Here is a 24,943-nt window from a genome sequence, read left to right as displayed (position 1 = left end):
ACCCAGAGTATGTACTACCACACATACCAAATAAGTCTTTTTGACTTTTATACATTTTATTATACATTTCACCTCGGGACTGCTGCAATACCTGTAAAGAACTATGAAATATAATTTTGCAAAAATGTTCCCATAGTAGTGAAATATTCATGGCTGTACACTTCAGAAGAGGACAACTAAGCTGCTATAACACTGATACAACATTAACTCTGCTTTCTCACTGGTTTTAACAGGTGCTGGTGCGTTCCCATACCAACAAGCAAAAAATTCAGGTAGGATCATTTTGTTTGCCTCTAAGTACTGTGATCTTCACTGCACCCCGGACAGACTCAGTCACTCAACTAACCAGTGTTCATTTCGTCTGGTGTTTTGATTTTGTCAATGAAAACGAAGACAAGACGAAAAAGACGCATCCTGACGATAATAAAAAATATTTTATTTGAATTCAAACTGATCTGTGGTAAAAGAAACAACATAAAATAGCAATGACATTTGGTATCCAAGAAGTACGAAAGCTGCAATCCTTTGAACATTGTCAACAGTACCAGATTTTTTAAATGTGGTCTGGCCATTATCTGCAATGTGCTTTCATCCAGAGGGCCCTCATTCTCTTTTTCTTTATTCATAGAGCCTACATGGGACTCATAACATAGAGGAGACCGGGGCTAGTTGCCACATGGGGAGTCTGTCATAAGCTATATCTTATTAATTATAAAATCAAAACTTTTTGTGAATCAAAAGTCCAATTACACATATGCTTTTCTCCAGCAGTGGTTTTATACCATCACTTTTGTCTGATCACTTCAATTACCAAAACTGCTGCTAATTTGAATAATTCTTGTGAATGCGGTCCTCCAAACTAAAATTACATAATAAAAAATATCATTTTTATTTCCAATGTGATATTTTTGTAATGTTAGGCCAAAAGCAGTAGAAGCACATCTGCATTAATTAATTTACTATAGAATTAATGTTGAAACAATGGTTTGATATTTTACCCTTTCAATTATAGCTGTCTTTATGAATGGTTTTGTTACATTTATTTTATGTTTAAACTGTGGTGAAAAACCATTAAATAGTCCATAATATATGTTGTGTTTATTTTACTTAATCCATATAGTGTGAAAACATGCCCTGCAATAGATTTATCGGGCCTCATTCATGAAACTTTCCTAAATATGTTTGAGTAATTTGCGCGTAAAATGGACCTAACCGAAACATTTTCGCCAGATTTACAAATGCTTCGTACTGTCCAGATTTGTTAGTAAAACACGTGTATGTTAGTGAATTCCAAACATTTTTAAATAGAGGGCGTGTGCACGTTTATTCACAATTATCATAATAAGGAAGGCACCAGACTCGCTAGTAAATGCGTTTAACGTCTGTGCGGAACAGCAATAAAATCGTTTTTAAGAATGAAGTGCATTCATATCATAACATTTTGATTTAGAAGCACAATAGTGTCTCAAAGAAAGTGAAGACTTACTGTCATTTCATATTTTTGCTGTCATCGGAGGCTCTTTTGTGAATCCAAAAGTCAATAAAAATGTTTTGACATGAGTGTAAAAAATGTTCAGTACTGTACACACTGGGAGGAGGATGTTCACCACCATTAACCTTCTCTGGTTTAGTTTGCAGTGCATCGCAAGCATCATTTGTGAAACTTCTCGGGTAAATCATCATGGTAACAGAGATATTGGCTACTTGCAACTGGAAGAAGAAATTAATAGAATGCCTGAAAAAGATCTTTGACTGAAATGCTATGAAATATTACAGCAGGGCTAGTCAACCGGTGGCCCCCCAATCATCTTTGTCTGGCCCTCCTAAATTTTTGATACAATTGCCTCACTATCTGAAATACCAGAATGCTCTCTGTGCAAAACTCAGCGTTCATAGGCACGAGCCACAGCACTCAGCGGTGAGTTTAACAATGCTCAATGACACATGCAACAGGATTTCATGCATTTCATCTGGATAATTTGGACTCTGCAAGAAAGTAGTTAAAGTGCCCTGTAGTACAGATTAGCAAGCTATACGTCTTTTTCTATTTTTCCCACCTGCCCGCGATATTTTTATTTATGGGTTTAACAGCATTAGCATTGACCATATGTTATCAACTGAACACGATTTACCGATGCAATACTAAATTATGAAACCTAAAGTATAGATCTCATTTAAAAAAAAAACTGTCCAACCATTCACGTTAGATGGTATTAATGTTTTTGAGAAAATCAAGCACTTCAGCTGGAAAAACGATAAGCAGAGTTGGGAAAAAGGTATAGCCTACTTTGAAAAAAATAAATTCAGCAGTAAAACGGAAACTTTCAAAATAAGTATTAGAATATGGTTTAAATGGTTTAAATAGTAAACAAAGCTTTTTTCCTTCTTTTTACAAAAATTATTTTAACTGTTATTTTTTAAGGTTATTTAATTATTAGATAAAGCTGCACTATGTAACGTTGTGCTCTCCAGCGACATCTGTGGTTGAAAGTTAAAATGGCAAATAATTTGGAGAAGAACACTAAAGGTGATTTGTGTTTCGGAACTGCTCTTCTGACAGATGAATCTCATGATTTCAGCTTACCTGGACGTGATCGTGACTGGAGCCGGAGTCATAACGTGATATTTTAATGTTGATATAATGTTATACAATTAAACATTTGAAATGGAATTATTACTTGCTTTGATGAAGATAAAAACACTCTTATTCATATTTTGAATGAATTAATTTCACACTTATAGTGCTTTTCTGACACTACACTCAAAGCACTTTTACATAAAGAACAGGGGACTCCATCACCTCAATCCCTACCAGTATATTTTAATATCATTTTTCAAGTGTTTTATCTACTAGTAATGTTTGTATTGTACTACACATCAATCTAAAAGGTGATACGAGTTCAAAGGAAGACTTCATTATTTGTATATTATATTGTACTGGTGTTGTCGATAAACTGGGGTCGTGTTAACTGGGATGTGCATGTGAATCATTTTTCTTGCATTTTCTGCAGATTCGTTCAATGTGAATTGTCAATGAGTAAAGAAAGAAAAGATCTGGTATCATTATTAAACAGAGTTGTTTTATTGATATCTGTTCTAATGAGTTTGACACAGTTAAAATGTATTTTAACGGTTTCACCGAGTAATATCTGGTTTCCCATGTTGACGTGGGACATTGGTTTGAATGAGAACTGGTGATTACACTGGTCAAGAGCAGTAACTTGCAAGTGGAATAATTTTATATACAACACTAAAAGAGCATAGGCTGATGTGTATCAATAATATACTTTGAATTGCTTTTTTGTTTTTCTTTATAATGAATAATGGCTTTATTAGCTATGATAGTTAGTAACTTATGCCTACCATTGAAAATGAACAAAGTGATCTGTTAGTTTGAACTGGAGCCACACTGATATATCTCTCAATGACCCGGGTTCAAATCATGTTTCATCAAGTGCTATTGTATCTTTGATGTACTTTTAATAGGTCTATTGAAAACTATTTTGTAAAACACAAATCATTTTTATTTTGTATCAAAATATTAACCAAATCTGACAGTCGGTAATCACAGTGTAACCAACTGACTCTTCTGAGAATGGTTGAATTACTGAGAAGAAAATGATGAACTCCACTGTCAATAGTTTACAGGCTTTTTTTAAATGGTCAAACAATTGATTTAAGATAAAATCTTAAGATCTTAAGATTTTTCCAAACAAACAAAATCATTGTTTCTGAAGATGTTTCTCAAGCTTTCTCAGAGTGAGAACAATCATTGTCTCCACACAAAAACAAAACGTCACTTCTGAAAGATCATCTTTTGGCAGTGTCATGGGTAATCATAAATATACAACATGGTCATGAACAGAACCTTTGAAAAGTAAAGGATATTATTATATCAATTTAATTTAATTGACAGATGTTTACTGGGGAATTGAACCCAAGTCTATTTGTATGGTTACGATCATACTGCTGCTAGACTAACCGGCTTTCTATTATTCACAAACAATCATTTTCTTAAACTTATAAAACTATTATAATTTTTTAATAATAATAATAATTTTGCTTTAGTGTTGAACAGCATAAAAGAATTCCTTTTGTGATTTTCTGCTCTTGACCAGTGTAATTGCCAATCCCCATTCAAACCAATGTCCCACGTTAACACGGGAAACCAGATGTTACCCGGTGAAACCATTAAAATCTCTCTTAAAATTGTCATATTTATTGTAACAGACATCAATGAAACAAAGCGGGTTAATAATGATACCAACAATTATTTTATAATATGCAAAACGTCTTTTCTTTACTCATTGACAATTCACATTGAACGAATCTGCTCAAAAGGCAAGTAAATGATTCACATGCACACGCACATCCTCAGTTGATCCATAACACCGTAATACTACAATAGTATGTCTATGAATGCACATATTAACACTAAACTAAAAACATCAAATGAAGATTAATTAATGATGGGGATAAAATATACTTTATTAAACATGAAAATAATATGCATTATAACAATTACAAGAAGTCAATTTCAGAAGTCATACATATTAAACATGTCACAGTAACTTCACCAGACAACTTAGATCCATCACGATCAGAAAACATATGCAAGCATTATAGCAGGTGAAGAATTTCACCAAATGGATAAGAGATAAACATCATGAACACTGCAGCGATGCTGTCCTGAACTGTGTGAGTGTGACTGAACTGAGTTGAACAGTGTAGTTTGTTTCTCCAGCTGGAACACTAGACAGCCGGTACTTGTTTCCTGTGTGTGCGGACATGATGTAATGACGCAAGGATGTACGTCACAAGCCAGTGATTTCGCACCAAACCAAACCCGATAGCTAAAAATACAAATAATTTGTATATGTTTAACAGTGAATTGGGGTAAAGTATATGTATCCCGGATGTGTATGACATTCTTTCATCTGCTGAACAGAAACAAAATATTTTAGACGAGGGGTCTGGGTAGTTCAGTGAGTATTGACTACCACCCCTGGAGTTGTGAGTTTGAATCCAGGGCATGCTGAGTAACTCCAGCCAGGTCTCCTAAGCAACCAAATTGGCCCAGTTGCTACGGACGTTAGAGTCACATGGGGTAACCTCCTCATGGTTGCGACCCTCAACAAACACCCCTGTGGTCATACATGAGCATGTATAAAAGATAACAAAAACAAGAACCAAACCACTAATAAAAAAATATATATATAAAAATCACACACATTAACAACAACCCCTCTCTCTCCAATATTCCACCCCAAGAACACAAAGTATCTAGCCCATTTCCCAACAAAAAAATCCAAATTCCCTAGTCTTCTATATATGACCCTTCTTCTAGGGTCGCCACCCTCCCCATCTCCGAGCACCACTCCTGAAATGGAGGCACTCCAACCGACTTCCAACCCCTCAAATTCATCTGTCTGGTGACCATAAGGCGAGTTAGGACCCAATCCTCCACATGTTTATTCCCCACATTGATGACCACCCCCATCTACAGAGTCTGGGGAAAAACAAAAGACATCACATGGTTTGTGTCTCCATCCTCCGACTGGCATCGCCAGCAGGTGGGTGTGTCTTTAAGACCAAGCCAATACAATCTAGAGGGGGTCCAATAGAATCTATGTGAAACCTTGAATTGCATAAGGCGAACACTTGCATCTCTAGTTGTGGACTTGACATTTCTAAGATTCTTAGCCCACACTTCCTCCTCCAATACCAAGTGTCCTGTAAGTGACTGTGGATTCTCGTGTGCGTGCTTTGCCTCTCTGATGGCCCGGGACAGTTTGGCCCTCGCTGTTCTTATGGCAGCCTTATCGCCTGTTCTGAAGGCGGAGTTTCGGGTCCTCAGCAGCGCACGCACCTCCGCAGTCATCCACGGCTTCTGGTTGGGGTGTGTGGTGATGGTCTTGGAGAAGGTGACATCATCAATGCACTTGCTGAGGTAGCTGGTCACTGATGCTGTGTATTCCTCCAAGTTGGTAGAATCGCCATATGTCGCAGCCTCCCTGAACATGTGCCAGTCAGTACACTCAAAACAGTCCTGAAGAGCAGAGATGGCTCCTGCTGGCCAGGATTTCACCTGCTTCTGGAGCGGTTTTGTGCATCTGACGAGCGGTCTGCATGCTGGAGTTAACATAACAGAGTAGCCGAGGTGGGGGTACACGCCTGGGATGTTTGTGTAAACAAGATCAAGCGTGTTCACCCCTCTCGTTGCAAAGTCTACATACTGATGGAATTTAGGGAGCACTGTCTTGAGATTCGCATGGTTGAAATCTCTGGCGACAATAAACAGTCCGTCAGGGTGAGTGTTCAGCAGTTTGCTAAAAGCCCCATACAGTTCACAGAGCGCTTCCTTAGCGTTAGCGCTGGGGGGAATGTAAACTCTGGTTATAATGACAGTGGTGAATTCCCGTGGTAAATAAAAAGGTCTGCATCTAACAGTCACAAGCTCCACCAGCGATGAGCAGTAACTAGAGACATAAACACACAAGCCACCACCATGAGTCTTACCGCACAGAGCTGCATTTCTGTCGGCACGAAACAAGGCGAGCCCGTCTAGCTGAATGGCAGTGTCCGAACTCTGGCTGAGCCACGTCTCTGTGAAAACAAAGACGCAGCAGTCTCTAAACTCACGCTGCGTAGTCTATGTTTAATAGTGTAAAATAGTTAATTAGTGTAATTAAGAGCATTTCCACATGCACAATGCAATGAGAACTTACAGAATTGGGACTAAACAGTTGTGTGGCCACAAGAAATCCACTTGTTAGTGAGGCTAATCGAAAAAAAAAATACTTCAATTTGCTAGGGAGCATAAAGTTTGGACTGTGGAGCAATGGATAAAGTCCAGATGAGTCCTGATTTAGCTTTTCCCAAAGCGATGTGCGCGTCAAGGTGAGAAGGGAAGTGCATGAAGCGATGCACCCGTCATGGATAGTGCCCACTGTACCAGCCTCTGGAGGCCATGTTTTAATCTGGGATTGGTTCAATTGGTCAGGTCGAGTCTCAGCAACATTATGAGGCAAAAAACTGTCAGTTGACTACCTGAATGTACTGAATGACCAGGTCTTTGGGATGTGCTGGAGGACTTTATGGAGTGACTTGACTCTCCCCGTCATCAATACAAGATCTCGGCCTACATATATATATATATATATATATATATATATATATATATATATATATATATAAACAAAAGGCTTTTGTAATAATATGTGTACGTCATTTATTTCTACATTTGCCTTCATGTTTAAATACTATCTATGAATTTCTACTCCCTATTTGATGAATTATTGTTGTTGATGTTAGGCAACTATTAATTACAATAAAAACCACAAAAACAGGATTAATAATGATAATAATAATGAAGTAAAAATATTGGAATCTGAGTAAATATTAAATATGATTTTTATTAAATTCATCCATCTGCTCAACAGCAAGGTTTGGTAGCAAACCTCAGAAAACAATTCACAAAACCAATAACATTACTAACTTTCTTCAGAGCTTGATTTTTATATTTTTTATGTGCCGGATTTGGCCCTTGGGCCGGCAGTTGACTAGCCAGTTGACTAGCCCTGGTTTAGTGTTTGCCTGTACAGAAATGGCCTTTTAAAAGCAAACGTACCCTGAGAAATATTCTCTGTAGGTAAGTGGTGTGACAACTAGCGTTTGGTTACGTATGTAACCTCCGTTCCCCGAGGGAGGGAACGACACGTTGTGTCGGAGAAGCGACACTAGGGGTCTCTCTTGAGCGCCGATATTCACCTCTGATCTATTGAAAAGGGCCAATGGGAGTTGGCAGTCAGTATTTGCATACCCCGCCCCCAGACATACGGGTATTTAAGCGGGGCAAATACGGGAGTTCATTCAGGATTTTTCTGAGGAGCCGGAAATGGTCCGGCCACAACAGTGGCTCAGTTCAGCGACATGGCAGAGGAAAGACACAATGTGTCGTTCCCTCCCTCGGGGAACGGAGGTTACATACGTAACCAAACGTTCCCCTTCTGTCGCTCTCTCCACGTTGTGTCGGAGAAGCGACACTAGGGGACCCATTCCAATCTTGCCATGCGCTGAACCGTGTACGTGAACCGCCGATACAGAGGCGGGCAGGGATTTCATCCAGTGCCGCGCATCGTCTGTACCTGGCTGCACGTACCCTTCCCCAATGCCCCATAAGAACATCGGAATCCTTCTAGTTACCCTGGGAGGGGAACAAGGCGATGTTTGCCAACATGGGAACGGGCCAGCCTGGCTGGGCCTCTTTTCTCTCTATGTTTCTCGCATAGAGCAATCACGGCCGGGCCCTTACACGCATATAGGGAAGGGGTCTTACCCAGACCCTCGCGGAGACCACACCTGCCCTTTTTCTTGGGGAGGAAAAGTGGTAGACACGCCACACAGCCGCCTTAGGGCTCGTGTGGAAAGTATGGCGCGGTGGTAGATCCAGCCTCGAAGGGGGAGTTGCTACAGCATGGCGACCGGGCAGCTGTAACTGCCTAAGGGAGACACGGGGTCCGCTCAGTAAGGGACAGAACCGTGGAATTACACACAGGGGGAGTCCGAACAGGAGGCCTTCTTATTTTACCTGTAGAGCCCCTATACCAGTACAGGGTGGCCACCAGGGTACCCGCAGTGGCTTGAGTCGGCGAGTTCCTCCGCTGAACCGCAGACCCGGAGGGCTGGGGAGGAATCGACCAGGGTCCCGACTCGGAGTGGGGCGCCCTGGGAAGAAGGCGCACTACTTTACCTTGACGTCAGGAAAAGGGCACTGGGCGCAAGCGATCCACCCGGCCGGTCGGTCTACGTGTTACCGAGTTCTATGGGCTCGGACCTGAGAAAACACGAGACGCAACCGACTCAATGCGGAGGTTGTAAAACCTTGCGAAGGTGTTGGGTGTGGCTCTACAGATGTCTGCTAGGGAGGTGCCCTTGGCCAGTGCCCACGAGGACGCAACACCCCTTGTTGAGTGAGCTCGGACCCGCAAGGGTAGGGGCACGGCCTGGATGTGATAAGCCAGTGTGATGGCATCGACAACCCAGTGGGCGAGCCTCTGTTTGGAGACGGCATTCCCTTTCTGCCGTCCCCCAAAGCAGACAAAGAGCTGCTCAGAGCGTCTGGTGCTCTGTGTGCGGTCCAGGTAAATGAGCAGGGCGCGCACTGGACACAGCAACGAAAGGGCTGGGTCTGCCTCCTCCCGGGACAGCGCTTGCAGGTTCACTACCTGATCTCGGAATGCAGTGATAGGAACCTTGGGCACATAGCCCGGTCGCGGTCTTAGGATCACAGACGGATCTGCCGGACCGAACTCCAGGCAAGTGTCGCTGACAGAGAACGCTTGCAGGTCCCCGACCCTCTTGATGGAGGCGAACGCGATCAGCAGGGCCGTCTTAAGAGAGAGGGCCCTGAGTCCAACTGATTCGAGCGGCTCGAAGGGAGGTCTCTGGAGTCCTGCCAAGACTACCGAGAGATCCCAGGAGGGAACTAGGCCTGGCCGGGAGGGATTCAACCTCCGGGCGCCTCTCAGGAACCTGAGGATCAGGTCGTGCTTGCCCAAAGACTTGCCGTCTACAGGATCGTGGTGGGCGGCAATGGCGGCAACATACACCTTGAGGGTGGACGGGGACAGCCTCCTGTCCAGCCTCTCCTGTAGGAACAGGAGCACTGACTTGATAGCGCATCTCTGCGGGTCTTCAGTTCGGGAAGAACACCAATCTGCAAACAAGCACCACTTTAGGGCGTGAAGGTGCCTGGTAGAAGGGGCTCTGGCTTGGTTGATTGTATTCACAACGGTCGCGGTAAGCCGGCTAGCTCTTCCGCGTCCGTCCAGGGACCAGGCGTGGAGGTTCCAGAGGTCTGGGCGCGGGTGCCAGAGCGTGCCCGTCCCTGAGAGAGGAGGTCCTTTCTCAGGGGAATTCGCCAGGGAGGAGCTGTCGCGAGAAGCCTGAGTTCCGAGAACCAAGTCCGAGTGGGCCAGTAGGGGGCCACTAACGTGACTTGCTCCTCGTCCTCCCTGACCTTGCACAGCACCGGTGCAAGAAGGCTCACTGGGGAAATGCGTACTTGCGCAGCCCCGAGGGCCAGCTGTGTGCCAGCGCGTCTGTCCCGAGGGAGCCTCTGTTAGGGCGTACCAGAGCGGGCAGTGGGAGGTTTCCTGGGAGGCAAACAGGTCTACCTGGGCCTTGCCGAACCGTTCCCAAATCAGCTGGACCGACTGGGGTGAAGCCTCCACTCCCGCCGGGCAGGCGTTGTCGTGATAGCGCGTCCGCTACGACGTTGAGCTTGCCGGGGATGTGAGTGGCGCGCAGCGACTTGAGTCGCTGCTGGCTCCATAGGAGGAGACGGCGGGCGAGTTGTGACATGTGGTGGGAGCGTACGCCGCCTTGGCGATTTATGTACGCCCCCATTGTGGTGCTGCGGGCCAGGTGACCCAGAGGCAAAGGAAATAGCTCTATTATTGAGAATGTGGAAAATGTAAAAACAAAGGATTCTCCTCCCGGCCCTCCACCGGGGAACGGAGAGGTCTTACCACCTCCGGAGTTAACGTCTCGGTCTCTGGGTCGGTTGTCTCAGGAGCGCCTTCCGGGTCCTCGAGGGGGTACGTGAGACGAGGGGGCGTCCTCTTTCTGCGGGGAGCTCAATGCAGGGCTGAGAGCTAGGCCCGCTCTCGTTCGTTGAGGCGGAGCACCACTTCCTTTCTTCCTTGAAAGCCGCAGGAGGACGCCCTCGGCGAGCAGACAGGGCATGGCCCCTGGCGGCAGGTTTGCGGCGGGGCAGGACGTGTGACCTGGCCTCCGTCTGTTTCTTCACCACTGAGGACCGCTGGGTGGAGTCGTCAGGTGGTGTCGCCGAATGGAGCTGGGAGACTGGAGAGTTTTGAGAAAGCGTGCTTTGTCTACCTCTTGTACTACGACCAGATCCAGTCCATTTGTTATGTTTCTGGACCACGAGGGTGGACATCGCCTCTCGAGTGCAGTTCCTGCAGCACGCCAAGAACAGGACTACCCAAGTGCAAATCTTGAAGTGCCTTGGCCCGGTGGACTTGCAGGGAGGGGCCATGGCATGCAGGGGGGAGCGGTCTGGGACCGTTCTACCGCCGAGGGTAGTGAGAGCGGAGGAGCGAGGAAGCTTGGCTCGCTCCGCTCGTCTTGCACGTCCGGGAAGGAGGGGCGCGGCTGTGGGCGGCGCACCAGCCCATGAATCATCAAGCCCGGGGAAGCATAGCGGATCTCCGTGCGTCAGGCTCAGACTGGGCAAGCAGACCCGTAGGTGGCGGCCCAGGCGAGTTATCAGCATCCGATGCCGCTGTGACGCTCTCCGATGCAGCGGTGATGTTGTCATCCAATGTCCGGGAGCTCCAGGGACCGGGCGGCCGGCCGTTAGGCGGACCGCGCTTATCCCAAGCTCGTGAGGGGAGCAAGCAAGCGTGCAGGGGGGGCGGGGGGTTTCGAGCAGTTTTTACCCGGCGAAACGCAGCCCGCCATTATCCCGGGATCATCTTAATCGCTCGCGGCGCCTGTCATTGACCGCAGATCGTTTTCATCGCCCGCGGCGCCTGCCTCAATCCTGTGGGAAGGAGGCGAGGCGCGGGGGGCGGCTGAAGCGGCTCTCTCTCACTACAAGAGAAAGCCTATGACCACAATGCTGTCATGGCTATGTTTTCGTACTGAAAACATAGACCATTCATAAAAAACGCTGCCTGTGTGTTTCACAACCCAGGTACGGCAGGCGGTTTTTATGACCGTCAGAGGTGGGGAGAAATCACCGCCTCCAAAAACTACACAGGGGCGGAAAGGCATCTTCAGAAAGACGCGTCCTGAAAAGGACGTTCAACGCCGCTGTGTTTGGTCTTTTAGAGAAATTTACTCTTTTAAGGAAAATAACTCTTTTAATATACACAGTGTGTATGTGTGTCTGCGCTGTCGAAGCGCTCAGGGGCAACAATGCACGCCATGCAAAGTGAAGGAGAAAGCCGCTGTTGTGCGCCGTCAAGATCCAACAGCATGCAGATCGTCAGAGGAAACAGGAACGTTTTATAGTGGTGTGTAAACTCGCAGCAACTGCAGACAGACCATCGGCTCCGAAGAAATTTTCTGAATGAACTCCCGTATTTGCCCCACTTAAATACCCGTATGTCCGGGGGCGGGGTATGCAAATACTGACTGCCAACTCCCATTGGCCCTTTTCAATAGATTAGAGGTGAATATCGGTGCTCAAGAGAGACCCCTAGTGTCGCTTCTCCGACACAACGTGGAGAGAGCGACAGAAGGGGAACCCTGGTTTCTTCTATCCACCTTATAAAACATATTTTAAACTTTGTTTTCAGCAATGATGACACCATTGTTTTGATAATAGCTCTGGAACACAACAGCTTCAGTCAAGTGTGTTTACGACTGCAAGAGTGAACTGTCCTGCAGAGTTATCATATTATAACACACACATTAAAGTCAAAGTCCAGCTGTGTGCCAGTCAGTTACATCTTACCATGTGCAAATGAGCCATGCATGTGTAATATTTGCTATTAGAGCGGGCACAGGTGAAGTGTTTGATATTGAGGTGTTAAATGCTGATGGGCTCTTCTATTACAGGTGGATATGGAGGGGCTGGTGGGGCTTTGGGCACAGGTGCGCAGACAGGTGGTTTCGGGACTGGAGGTTATGGAACTGGTAAGTGCTCATTCACATCATCCCATTAGTATGCGATTAGAGTAAATAACTCAAGTATATGTAGTTAGTAAATCAATAAAAAAAAAATTAAGTCTTTTTTGCAGTGTTTCTTAACCATAACATGCTTATATGCTATGCTAGATGTAGTAAAATGTGGTGAAATTCATCTCAATACCTTCTCAAAAAAGTACTGTGTCCATACCATATAATCCTTAAATGCACACCTCTGGTTTTTAGTGACCTAGGATATTATTCCACCCCCTTTACCTCATCCATTTTTATAGAATTATGCCCCTATTCTCTTATGAACAGTGAATAATAACATTAATATATCATGATAGAATTTCTAAATGGCAATGTATATGTAATGTATATCATTATATTTTAAGGGTTAAAGGAATATTAAACATGCTTTCTTATTATTATTATTATTATTATATTAGGAGCTGGTGGAAAACCTCCTAAACCAGGTAAGCACACTCAACATTTTGCCAAAACTTCAGCCTGTTCTCATATGACATACTGTGGCTACATTTCTGAAAAAATGTCCACTGTGTGGTGCTAAATACAAGTTAAATATTCTCCCAAACAGATGAGGTTTTTAAGGTTAATGCTCTATCGAGTTTAAAACCAACAAAACCAACCTCCCTACCCTAAATCTAAACCTAACAGTTAGTGTCAGAAAAGCAATTGTGAGATGAAAAACACAACCTCATAATTTTGTGGTGCTTCTATGACACTTTGGGCTCACGTGTGGACTCGCACACTTAGTCCTATACATCACAAGTGCAACGCTCTATCCGTTGAGCTACCGCACAATTTGATCACACTCGAACAAGCTTGTAAATGTAGTTGGTTATGTAATGCGAACATTAAACCGAGTCATGTGCTATAGAAAACATATTAGCTGTCATAAGAGCATTGTGTGAGGAACAGGGCGAAAAGTGTTTATGAATTGATAATCTTCCATTTAACTTGTGATTTGTGTGAAAATGAATAAAAGTCATTGTTGTAGCCCCTTTAGTGTCACTAGAAAATTGCCGCAATACGTACAACAAGCCAATTAAACTGGAGTGGTGTGGCAGGAATGGGCTAAAGCACATAACTGGTAATCAGAACCAGGTCGCTGGTTCGATCCCCATGGCCACCACCATTGTGTCTTTATTACTAGGATTGTCCTAGTAATAAGAGACTGTAAGTCGCTTTGTATAAAAGCATCTGCCAAATGCATAAATGTAAATGTAAAATGTAATTATGTGATTCTGGTTGCAAAAAGTCAAATCACATTTCAAGAGAACCAGGAACAAAAGAACCATTAGACATTTGGAATTGAAAGGGACTATGGCCCATGTACATTAACATCTGTGTCTGTTTGAGATGGGTGCTGGGGCTATTTCTACATTGTTTTAAATGTCCAAGATTATTGACATATTTCTTCTATACCGTTTTCATATCTGCTGGCTCTCCAGCTTTAGACATACTCTTGGATATCCTTGCCTGCAAATGTGTGTGGGACTTGATCATTTTCTGTCCAGCACCTTCATCCTTGGGCTCAATAAATAAGTGTAAACTTACATCAGCGCTACTCAAACAATGGAGCATCAACGGTGATTGTGTTATTGGAACATGGGCAATACAATAAGTGGAAACCTTGGCTCCTAAGTGCACAACTGAACCCACTCTGATACCGTAGAATAAATATTGTTGCTTTCTCTGTCAAATCAAGCAGTATTGGTACATTAGCACCATTCAGGTATAATTGAATTTCCTAAAGCCGTGGAGATTCCATCTGGGCCCAGCGATATGTTTGGAGAGATAAGGAATTAAACAAATGTAGCTGGCCTCGATAAACTTTGGAGCAGCTCGCTGGCTCCTCTGAGAAAGACCTTTTCACTCTGAAAGAGCTTATAAACTCCCTGATATCAGATTTTGCAGTGGAAGTTGTCTTTGGCTGTCATTTTTGGAGTGAAGTAGGAGATAATTGTCTAATCTTTCGAAGACTGATTTTCTAATTAGTCTTTTAGGTAAAAATACTGAACGTTTCTGAAGGGACATAGACAACATAGCCTGCACATTTACCTGATGCTCTCTCTTTGTGTTTAACACACCAGCTAGCATGAACTGAAACCTTATATAAAACTGTGTTTGAGATTAGATTGGATGCAAGGCTGTATTTGAAAGAGCTCAGTGTATGCCTTCAGTTTAGTGGATGGCCTGCGTTCCTGTAGCTCCTAACTGAAAGAGCATTTTTCTTGGAATGCCAGTGTCATGGGTTGGATTGCCAAGGAGCTCACATGCTATTGTTCTCAAATCAGACAAATAGTCAAATTGCCCCCCAGTTGGCGAAGCTTGAACTACAGTCCTGGGAATGTGAAACCGTAAGAAAAAAAGTGTTCTTTTAATTACTTTTTTACACAGCTGCAATGTTTTTGGGACATGAATCGTTGTATGGTGGTACTTGTCCAAATTTCAGCATATTGGTTCTAGGCATGTAACGATACACAAATTTCACGATATGATAGGATACGATGCATAAGCCTCACGATATGATTATATAAAAAAAAATGGTGCCCACAAATTGTTTTCACTGAAACTTTTTCAAGAATTTGACATAAATGTATTTTAAATCTTAAGTGACACAACTGACCATATGACAACATCAAGCAGAGCTCAATAATGAAATAACTTAAACAACAACACTGCATTTATCAGAAGATAGTTATGAGAAAAACTCACAATTTTCATGTTTTTCCTGGGAACAATTGATTTGTCTACATTCAAGTAATTTTAATTTTAATATTACTTCTCACAATGCACATCGTTTCAAAGCAGCTTTGTAGAAAATCATGCCTTAAAGTCTTAAAGCCCCCAGTTTTCAAGATAAATGTGTCGGTGGCAAAGAAAAAAAAACAAATTTCAATAGTTCCTTTACGATATACAGTATGTACATAGTACGATTTTATTTAGCCGTCTGATCAAATCATATAATTTTGTGAATGTAATCATGTTTAGTGAGAGGCTGGCTGTTAATTGAAACTTGGTTCTGCAGTTTCTGCCTCCCAAATCCACCAATTTGCATGGTGGTGGTGCTGTCGTCGTTAATAAAACGACTGTGGCAGGGCGGAGGGCGGGACCGGGTCGTGATCATACACACCCGGTCCCTTATCAGGCTAATCAAGCCTCCGAGAGGGATAAAGGCCGACTGCGGAGGATTGTGGGGGAGAGAGAGAGAGATAGTTTACGGACATGTCCGTCATGTGTGTCTCTCTCCCCCACAATCCTCCGCAGTCGGCCTTGATTAGCCTGATAAGGGACCGGGTGTGTATGATCACGACCCGGCCCCGCCTCCACCCTGCCACAACGACATGTTTGATGTACTATTGCAACAGAACATGACACCATTGTTTGACAAGTTGTAATGCTACAGTCTACTTGCCGTTTGTCATCGGTCTTCTAACTTAACTCACCTATATAGACTAGTTGCTCTGTTTTCCTGTGATCGCCCGGCACCGCCTCTCCGGGGATTAGACTGATTCGCAGCTCTCCCCTTTTCTTCTCAATTTGGAATGCCCAGTTCCCAATGTGCTCTAGGTCCTTGTGGTGACATAATGACTCGCCTCAATTCAGACAGCATAGGAGGAATCTCAGTTGCCTAAGCATCTGAGACCGTCAATCCACGCATTTTATCACGTGTGTTGAGCGTGTTACCGCTGAGACATAGCACGTGTGGAGGCGTCATGCTATTCTTCAAGACATCCACACACAACGCATTATAGCGACCACAAGGAGGTTAACCCATGGGACTCTATCCTCACTAGTAACCGGGACAATTTGGTCTTTAGCAAACTGTGTGGAGTCAAATAAGTTCCTGATAATATAACATCAAGATTTATTGTTTCTAATGTACTATAAAGCATCTTTGTGCATTGTATATCTTTTGGATTATGTATTAAACATTGCAGATGGTACTGAAAAACATCCATGCCCCATGACCCCTATGCACACCTAGCCTGCTAAAAGATTCCTGCATTTTTCAATTAAAGCAATGTGATGACTGAAACAACTGATATGAGTCATGGACTTGGCTCATGTGAGCTAATTGTGAGGCCTGTCATCGTAGTTGTGATGAGTTGTTGAAATCGGGGGAGGGTAACTTTTGGAAACCATCGACAATTCGCAGTGCCTGGAGCAAAGGTGGATTCACATTTGCTGCACAAAAAAGGCTCATTTTGTGCAAATATTTGGTGAACAGCAACTTGTTGTCACAAACAGTTAGATTGCATGATGTTAAATGAGAAACGCGAACCACAGACATTTGATTTAGTTACGCATCTGCATGAGTTTCATGTCGTAAACATCACGGTTTGTTGAGGATTTGACAGAGTCAGAAGAGAATACATTTCAAATCGAGTTTATTGGATTCATTCTAGTCATTAGCTGCAAAGGCTAAACAGGCAGCTGCTTTATATTCAACCAGACTTTGTTTTGATCGATACAAAAACCCAAACAACACAACCCCATGAAAGTATGTCAGGTTTTTGTATTCCACTTGCCAGTTTGTTTGAGACTTGAAAGTGAGCAAGGGGTGGTTGGGGAGAGAATGAAGGGGTGGGCCAAGCAGATGAGCTTGGAAGAGCCAGCGAGTCTTGTGAAGCACATATGCTTTTCATTAGTGAGCTCAGACCTGTCCTCAAACTGCTTGCTTCTGGCCTCTGATTGTGAATAATGGCTTATCCTCATGGAACGAGGGTACAGCGACAGCATCCAACTCCTTCAGGAGCCACGCATCACTGCCTGTGCTTGTCCCCAGACTCTGACAATACCCTCCAGAGACGCCGAAGGGCAAATGTGCAACAAAAAGTTAATTCTGGTTCCTGAACGTATGCTTGTTTGTTTACGTTAAACAGTGTCATAGTTGCACATTTTTAAGGTTTCAAGTCGATTTGTTGTACTCTTCATTTCATCAGTCCTTTTCTTTTGTGTTTTCTGCGAGTGTCTTGCGCAACAGCTTTGGAAGAGCACTGTCCCTTAACATTTCCTTTTTTTGCTTTTTACCACAATGTGGTCATCGTCAAAACATTGTTCTACTTTTAGAGAATGATTAAATTGAAGACAAGAGGTCCTTTCTTCTGAGCTCCGTTCTTGTACAGAAAACCCTTTTAGTGTCACACTTTAGGGACACGTCTGGCCATAAAACAAATTGTTGGAATCAGAAATGTGTGCAATTCTGACGCTAGATATAAATAACAAAGGAAATATAGAGGTCCTGTAAATACATAACAGGGAACAGATGAAGCTTGTATTTCATTTCTCAATTCAGTGTGGATGCAATAAATTAGGAGGAGGAAAATATCAATAATGGAAACATGAAATTAGTCTTTTGTGAATTTGTGCATTATATTAATTCGATGATTGTCACGAACCCCCTTCTTCTGCCCCATCTCCGCTTCCTCGAGCACGCACACATACACTCCGTGAGCGTGCTCGCTTCCCGCTCCCTCGCTCCGCCCCCTTGAGCTCGTACGCTCTTTTTCCTCCCTCAGGCTTCCACGGCCGGTTTTTCTATTACGAGCTCTCGCTCGTAAACTATCTCCCACCTCTGACACACATGCACTCACGTGGCGTGCTCGCTTCCGCTCATCAGCCTGAACATTATGACCACTTGCACTCACGCGCTTCCTATCTCCACACATTAGTTTCACCTGCACTCGTCTCATCACCTGTCATTGTTCACACCTGCACTCGCCCCTATATAACTCACTATCCTTTCGTTTGTTGGGGGTTGGTTATTGTATTTAGATTCCGTGTTTTGCCCCTCGCTAGTCTCAGCCTAGTTTTGTACTCCTCTTTGATTCCCTCTTAGCTTGCCAGCCCCTATTCCTCTTGTTCCCCTGTCTTTTGCTCCCTCTAGTCCCCTCTTGTATACATCCTGTTTACCCCGGCTTTGACCCTCGCTCCCTCGACTACTCTCCGGATTTGCCCCCTTTACTCTCTTTGATTCCCGGCTTTGACCCTACGCATTCCTCGACCATTCTCCCTCTGGATTTTCCCTACTGTACCTTAGCCTGCTTTTTAACTAATAAAAAGCAGTATTTTGACTTCCATTGTGACTGTCTCGTCTTATGTGTGTGTGTCCTGGTTACAGAATAACCAACCTCATACCGTTGACAGTCACAATGCCCAGCATAAGGATTCGCACAGCTCACTAGAGCGGAGATACACATCACATGCAGCGAGGAGCTACTATTTGGAAACTTCGACCAAGCGTCATGGCCCAGGGGCAGCAGGTATGTACCATGTCTGGTTTATTTCACCCTGTCTCACCTGTGTCTGCCCCTGAGCCCGTCGATGCTCTCCACGCATCCGCGAGCGCCGTATGCTCTTCATCCCCAGAGAGGTTTTATGGCTCTTTGGACGCTGACCAAGGGTTTTCTATGCAGGGCAGCGGTTGTGTGGCGCATAACCCCGCCCTTGACATTGTGGAGCCAGCGGCCCGACTATTGGTGTTGCGCCAGGGGAGTCAACCGTTGGAGGTTTTTGTGACTGACTTTTGTGCCCTGGCTAACCAGGTGAATTTTGATGAGGTGGCTCTGAAAGACATTTTTCGATGTGGACTGAATGAGCTGACCTCATCATTCATGCCAGGTGGTCGTTGCTCCCTCAACCTGGCTCAGTTTATTGAGCTCGCCCTACTGTACGCTGGTTCCTCGTTTACCGTGGGGGAGGCAGAAACTGAACCAGCGTTCCATACCACGGCCCCCGTCTTGAAGCCTACCACGGCCCCCGTCTTGAAGGCTTACACGGCCCCCGTCTTGAAGCCTTACACGGCCCCCTTTTTTAAGCCTTACACGGCCCTAGCCCCGAAGCCTGTAACGGCCCCAGTCTCGAAGCCTGGCACGGTCAGCGAGTCAACGCCCATGCCTGCCACGGCCAGAGAGCCAGCGCCCATGCCCGCCACGGCCAACGAGCCAGCGCCCATGCCCGCCACGGCCAACGAGCCAGCGCCCTTGCCCGCCACGGCCAACGAGCCAGCGCCCATGCGCGCCACGGCCAACAAGCCAGTGCCCATGCCCGCCACGGCCAACGAGCCAGCGCCCAGGTCTGCCACGGCCAACGAGCCAGCGCCCATGTCTGCCACGGTCAGCGAGCCAGCGCCTGTAGCCTCGACCGCCCCAGAGCCAGCGCCTGTAGCCTCGACCGTCCCCATGGCCACATCCCCTGTTGGCCGAAGACGTCAGAGAAGGAAGAGGGCCCCTTCTCCCCAGTCTCGTCTTGTGCTCAAGACTGCAGAGGTTCCCCCAGAGTCTTCCACGGCTCTGCCGGGTTCTGCTCCGCCCCCAGAGTCTTCCACGGCTCTGCTCCGCCCCAGAGTCTTCCACGGCTCTGCCGGGTTCTGCTCCGCCCCAGAGTCTTCCACAGCTCTGCCGGGTTCTGCTCCGCCCCCAGAGTCTTCCACGGCTCTGCCGGGTTCTGCTCCACCCTCAGAGTCTTCCACGACTCTGCCGGCCTCTGCTCCACTCTCAGAGTCCACCACGGATCTGTCAGCCTCTGCTCGCCCCTCAGAGCCCTCCCGGGCTCCGCCTCACGAGCCTCCCAGGGCTCCTCCTCTCGAGCCTCCAAGGGCCCCTCCTCACGAGCCTCCCAGGGCTCCTCCTCACGAGCCTCCCAGAGCGCTACCCTTCAAGTCCCTCAGGGCCCCCCCTCCTTCCAAGCCTCTCACGGCTTCACCCCTCGAGTCTCTCAGGGCTCCATCCCTCGAGTCTTTCATGGCTCCACCCGTCAAGCCTCTCACGGCTTCGCCTCTCGAGTCTTTCAGGGCTCCATCCCTCGAGTCTTTCATGGCTCCACCCCTCAAGCCTCTCACGGCTTTGCCTCTCGAGTCTCTCAGGGCTCCTCCGCCTCTCAGGGCTTCCCCTCTCGAGTCTTTCATGGCTCCACCCCTCCAGCCTCTCACGGCTTCGCCTCTCGAGTCTCTCAGGGCTCCTCCGCCTCTCAGGGCTCTGCCCCTCGAGTCTTTCATGGCTCCACCCCTCAAGCCTCTCACGGCTTCGCCTCTCGAGTCTCTCAGGGCTCCTCCCCCTCTTGAGTCTTTCAGGGCTCCTCCTCCTCTCAAGCCTCTCAGGGCTTCGTCTCTCGAGTCTTTCATGGCTCCCCCCCTCAAGCCCCTCGAGCCTTCCAGGGCTCGGCCACTAGAGGCTCCTATGGCTCTGCCTCCCGAGCCTCCTACAGCTCCCCCTCCAGAGCCTTCCACGGCTCCACCTCCCGAGCCTCCTACGGCTCTCCCTCCAGAGCCTCCTACGGCTCCACCTCCCGAGCCTCTCATGGCTCTGCTCCCAAAGACTCCAGAGCTTCCTAGGGCTCCACCTCTTGAGCCTTCCACGGCTCCACCTCCCGAGCCTCCTACGGCTCCCCCTCCAGAGCCTCCTACGGCTCCACCTCCCGAGCCTCTCATGGCTCTGCTCCCAAAGACTCCAGAGCCTCCTAGGGCTCCGCCTCTCGAGCCTTCCACGGCTCCACCACCTGAGCCTCCTACGGCTCTGCTCCCTAAGACTCCAGAGCCTTCTAGAGATTCGCCTCCCGAGCCTCCTGCGGCTCCGCCTCCCAAGCCTCCTACGGCGCCACCTCCCCCGGCTCTGCCTCCAGAGCCTTCCAGGCCTTCGCCCCTAAAGCCTCCTTCGGCTCCACCTCCAGCGCCTTCCAAGCCTTCGCCCCTAAAGCCTCCTTCGGCTCCACCTACAGAGCCTTCCAAGCCTTCGCCCCTAAAGCCTCCTTCGGCTCCACCTCCAGAGCCTTCCAAGCCTTCGCCCCTAAAGCCTCCTTCGGCTCCACCTCCAGAGCCTTCCAAGCCTTCGCCCCTAAAGCCTCCTTCGGCTCCACCTCCAGAGCCTTCCAAGCCTTCGCCCCTAAAGTCTCCTTCGGCTCCACCTCCAGAGCCTTCCAAGCCTTCGCCCCTAAAGCCTCCTTTGGCTCCACCTCCAGAGCCTTCCAGGCCTTCGCCCCTAAAGCCTCCTTCGGCTCCACCTCTGGAGCCTTCCAGAACCCCACCTCCAGAGCCGCCTCTGGCTCTGACGGCTCCGCCTTTCACGGCTCAGCCCGGACTTCCTGACCCTCTCCCTGTCCTGTGGCCTCTTCCCTGGCCTCCGGACCCTATTCCTGTCCGGTGGTCACCTTCCAGACCCCCGGACCCAGTCCCTGTTCTCCAGTCGCCTTCCAGACCCCCTGACCCAGTTTCTGCCCTAAGGCTGCCCCCTAGATCTCCCGACCACCCGCCTGTCCGCTATGTTCCCCTTGACCTTGCCTTTAACTGCCCATTGACCCCCATGGACTGTTTCATTTCCCTTTTGTGCCTTCTGCCCCCCGCGAGCTTACACGCTCGTTCTGCCCCCGCGAGCTTACACACTCGTTCTGCCCCCCGCGAGCTCACACGCTCGTTCTGTCCCCCCGAGCTCACACGCTCGTTCTGTTCCCTCGCGCTCCTCGCAGCCGAGCGCGGCCGTCAGGAGCCGTCCTATTCAGAGGGGGGAGTACTGTCACGAACCCCTTTCCTCTGCCCCATCTCCGCTTCCTCGAGCACGCACACATACACTCCGTGAGCGTGCTCGCTTCCCGCTCCCTCACTCCGCCCCCTTGAGCTCGTACGCTCTTTTTCCTCCCTCAGGCTTCCACGCCCGGTTTTTCTATTACTTATTATTGTATTTAGATTCCCGTGTTTTTCCCCTCGCTAGTCTCGCCTAGTTTTGTACTCCTCTTTGATTCCCTCTTAGCTTGCCAGCCCCCTATTCCTCTTGTTCCCCTGTCTTTTGCTCCCTCTAGTCCCCTCTTGTATACATCCTGTTTACCCCGGCTTTGACCCTCGCTCCCCTCGACTACTCTCCGGATTTGCCCCCTTTACTCTCTTTGATTCCCCGGCTTTGACCCTACGCATTCCTCGACCATTCTCCCTCTGGATTTTCCCTACTGTACCTTCGCCTGCTTTTTAACTAATAAAAAGCAGTATTTTGACTTCCATTGTGACTGTCTCGTCTTATGTGTGTGTGTCCTGGTTACAATGATACTCTTTCCATTTCTTGATAATACACTATTCAATCATGGATACCAGATTTCTGAAAACACATTTTTAATGTAGCACTTCCAAACATCAGCACACACAACAAACAAACACTACCAAAAAGTATTATTGTAATTCCATGTTTTTGGACATGTACCATAGTAAAATCAAGCTTTTATTTTTTTACATATATCAGTGTATTAGATTATTGACATACAATAGTACATCAATGTTTTTTAGGTATGTACTATGGTAATACCACATTATTCTTTGAAGTTCCTTGGAGTATTATGGTGCAGTGATGGTATCAGATGGTTATATCGTGGCCTTTCATGGTATTTCGAAGAATACCATGGTACTACCATGTTTATGGACATGTTCCACTGAACAACCATGTTTTTTTAGGCATGTACCATAGTAATACCACAGTATTCTTTTTGAAGTTCCTTGGAGTACTATGGTACAGTGATTGTATCAAGCTGTATTACAGTACCATGGTCCTCCAAGGTACCTCCAAGAATACCATGGTACTACAATGTCCATAGCTCAACCATGCTTTTTTAGGTATGTACTATGGTAATACCACATTATTCTTTGAAGTTCCTTGGAGTATCATGGTGCAGTGATTGGTATCAGATGGTGATATCATGGCCTTTCATGGTATTTCCAAGAATACCATGGTACTACCATGTTTATGGACATGTTCCACTGAACAACCATGTTTTTTTAGGCATGTACCATAGAAATACCATAGTATTCTTTGATGTTCCACAGAGTATTATGGTACAGTGATGGTATCAGATGGTAATGTCATGGTGCTCAAAGGTACATCCAATAATACCATGTTACTACCATGTGTATGGACACGTACAGTAGTACAACCATATTTTAAGGAATGCCCCATGGTAATACCACTGTATTCTCTGAGGTTCCTTGGAGTGCTATAGTATTGTGATGGTATTAGGTGGTCATACCATGTTTCTCCAAGGTAGTTCAAGAATACCATGTTACTACAATGTTATGGACATGTGCCATAGTACAACCATTTTTTAGGCATGTACCATGGTAATACCACACCATTATTTGATGTTTTTTGGAGTATTAAGGTAAAGTGAAGGTATCAGTTGTTAATACCATGGTATATTTCCCAAAAACTTGGTAGTATCATGGTATGTTTTGTTACTTTTTTTGTGTACATGTAAATACCATAGTACATAAATATCTTAATAATTTAATAGCTTGATATAAATCAAAGCACCATGGTATTACCATCTGATACCCTCATTGTATCATGGTACTGCCACAGTACCTTTCTGTATGGGACATACGCATGCACATAAACTATAGGCAACATGCATTGGTTAATGTGAAATTTCTTTGACAACTCTGAGGCCCATGCTGAGCAGAGGGGGGAGCTTTTGTGAGCTGTTTATTGGTCATATGACATCTCAGCCCTGACTTGTCAGAAAAGTATTCAGCAAACACAAACCCTGTGCATATGTAAGCCATCTGGGATATGTTACACGCATCGCCAACTGATCAGACCATCACAGTTGGCTCTTGCATTGACATTTTTTGTCTCTGTGTTTTGCACAATACCTTTCTTAAAGATGTTTTAAATTATAGAAATAAATGACCTGGTGGCCCATGCCAGCTCAAACTGCACCATGAACCACCCGGGACCGATATGTTTGTGTTCTGCCTGGCGGGATGATGTGGATTGTGTGCATATGTGGCATATTTCTGGAATTGCACAAGAAACAAATCTTGACAGAAGCAGATGCCATTTTACCCTACCCATGCACTATGTCATAAACCCTACGTAAACATTTCAAAAGCTTGTTTTTACGTGCATGTCTCCTTTTGCTTTGTGACAGCTGTTTAAGAACGAAAACACGATGTCAGCATTGTCACCAATGATTCGTAAAATCACACAGTCAAAATTATTTTATCCATAATCGCTTTAAAAAAATATTGCGATATTTCATTTCATCGTCAACCCCCCTGCCTGATTTTGCTTAAAAAATTAAATTCATGTATTGAAACACGAAAAAAGCAATTAAATAATGATGTGATCGTATTTAATAGCCTTATTATACATTTACCATCTCCAACAGCTCCATTTGTCATCACGCATGCATCTGTCAGCGACACTAGGTGGAAAATTACCAATAGCCTACAGATTAAGAACTAAAGACAATAATAATCATAATAAATAAGCCTAAT

At 45.9% G+C, this 24,943-nt stretch overlaps 1 protein-coding gene across 50 annotated transcripts in view; it reads left to right on the top strand.

Annotated features, from left to right (window-relative positions):
* LOC127629660 (elastin-like) overlaps positions 1-24,943 on the top strand; it is a 109,623-nt gene that overhangs the window by 22,915 nt on the left and 61,765 nt on the right. For all 50 annotated transcript variants that reach the window (XM_052106852.1, XM_052106867.1, XM_052106854.1 and 47 more), the window contains exons 3-5: positions 234-272; positions 12,592-12,669; positions 13,113-13,139. In XM_052106852.1, coding sequence (XP_051962812.1) covers positions 234-272; positions 12,592-12,669; positions 13,113-13,139 — 144 coding nt within the window. The remainder of the gene's footprint in view (positions 1-233; positions 273-12,591; positions 12,670-13,112; positions 13,140-24,943) is intronic.

The sequence above is a fragment of the Xyrauchen texanus genome, chromosome 36 (genome assembly GCF_025860055.1).
Source record: "Xyrauchen texanus isolate HMW12.3.18 chromosome 36, RBS_HiC_50CHRs, whole genome shotgun sequence".
NCBI classification, from domain to species: domain Eukaryota; kingdom Metazoa; phylum Chordata; class Actinopteri; order Cypriniformes; family Catostomidae; genus Xyrauchen; species Xyrauchen texanus.
Note: the sequence above shows the minus strand (reverse complement) of the source record. Positions and strands in the feature narration are given on the sequence as shown.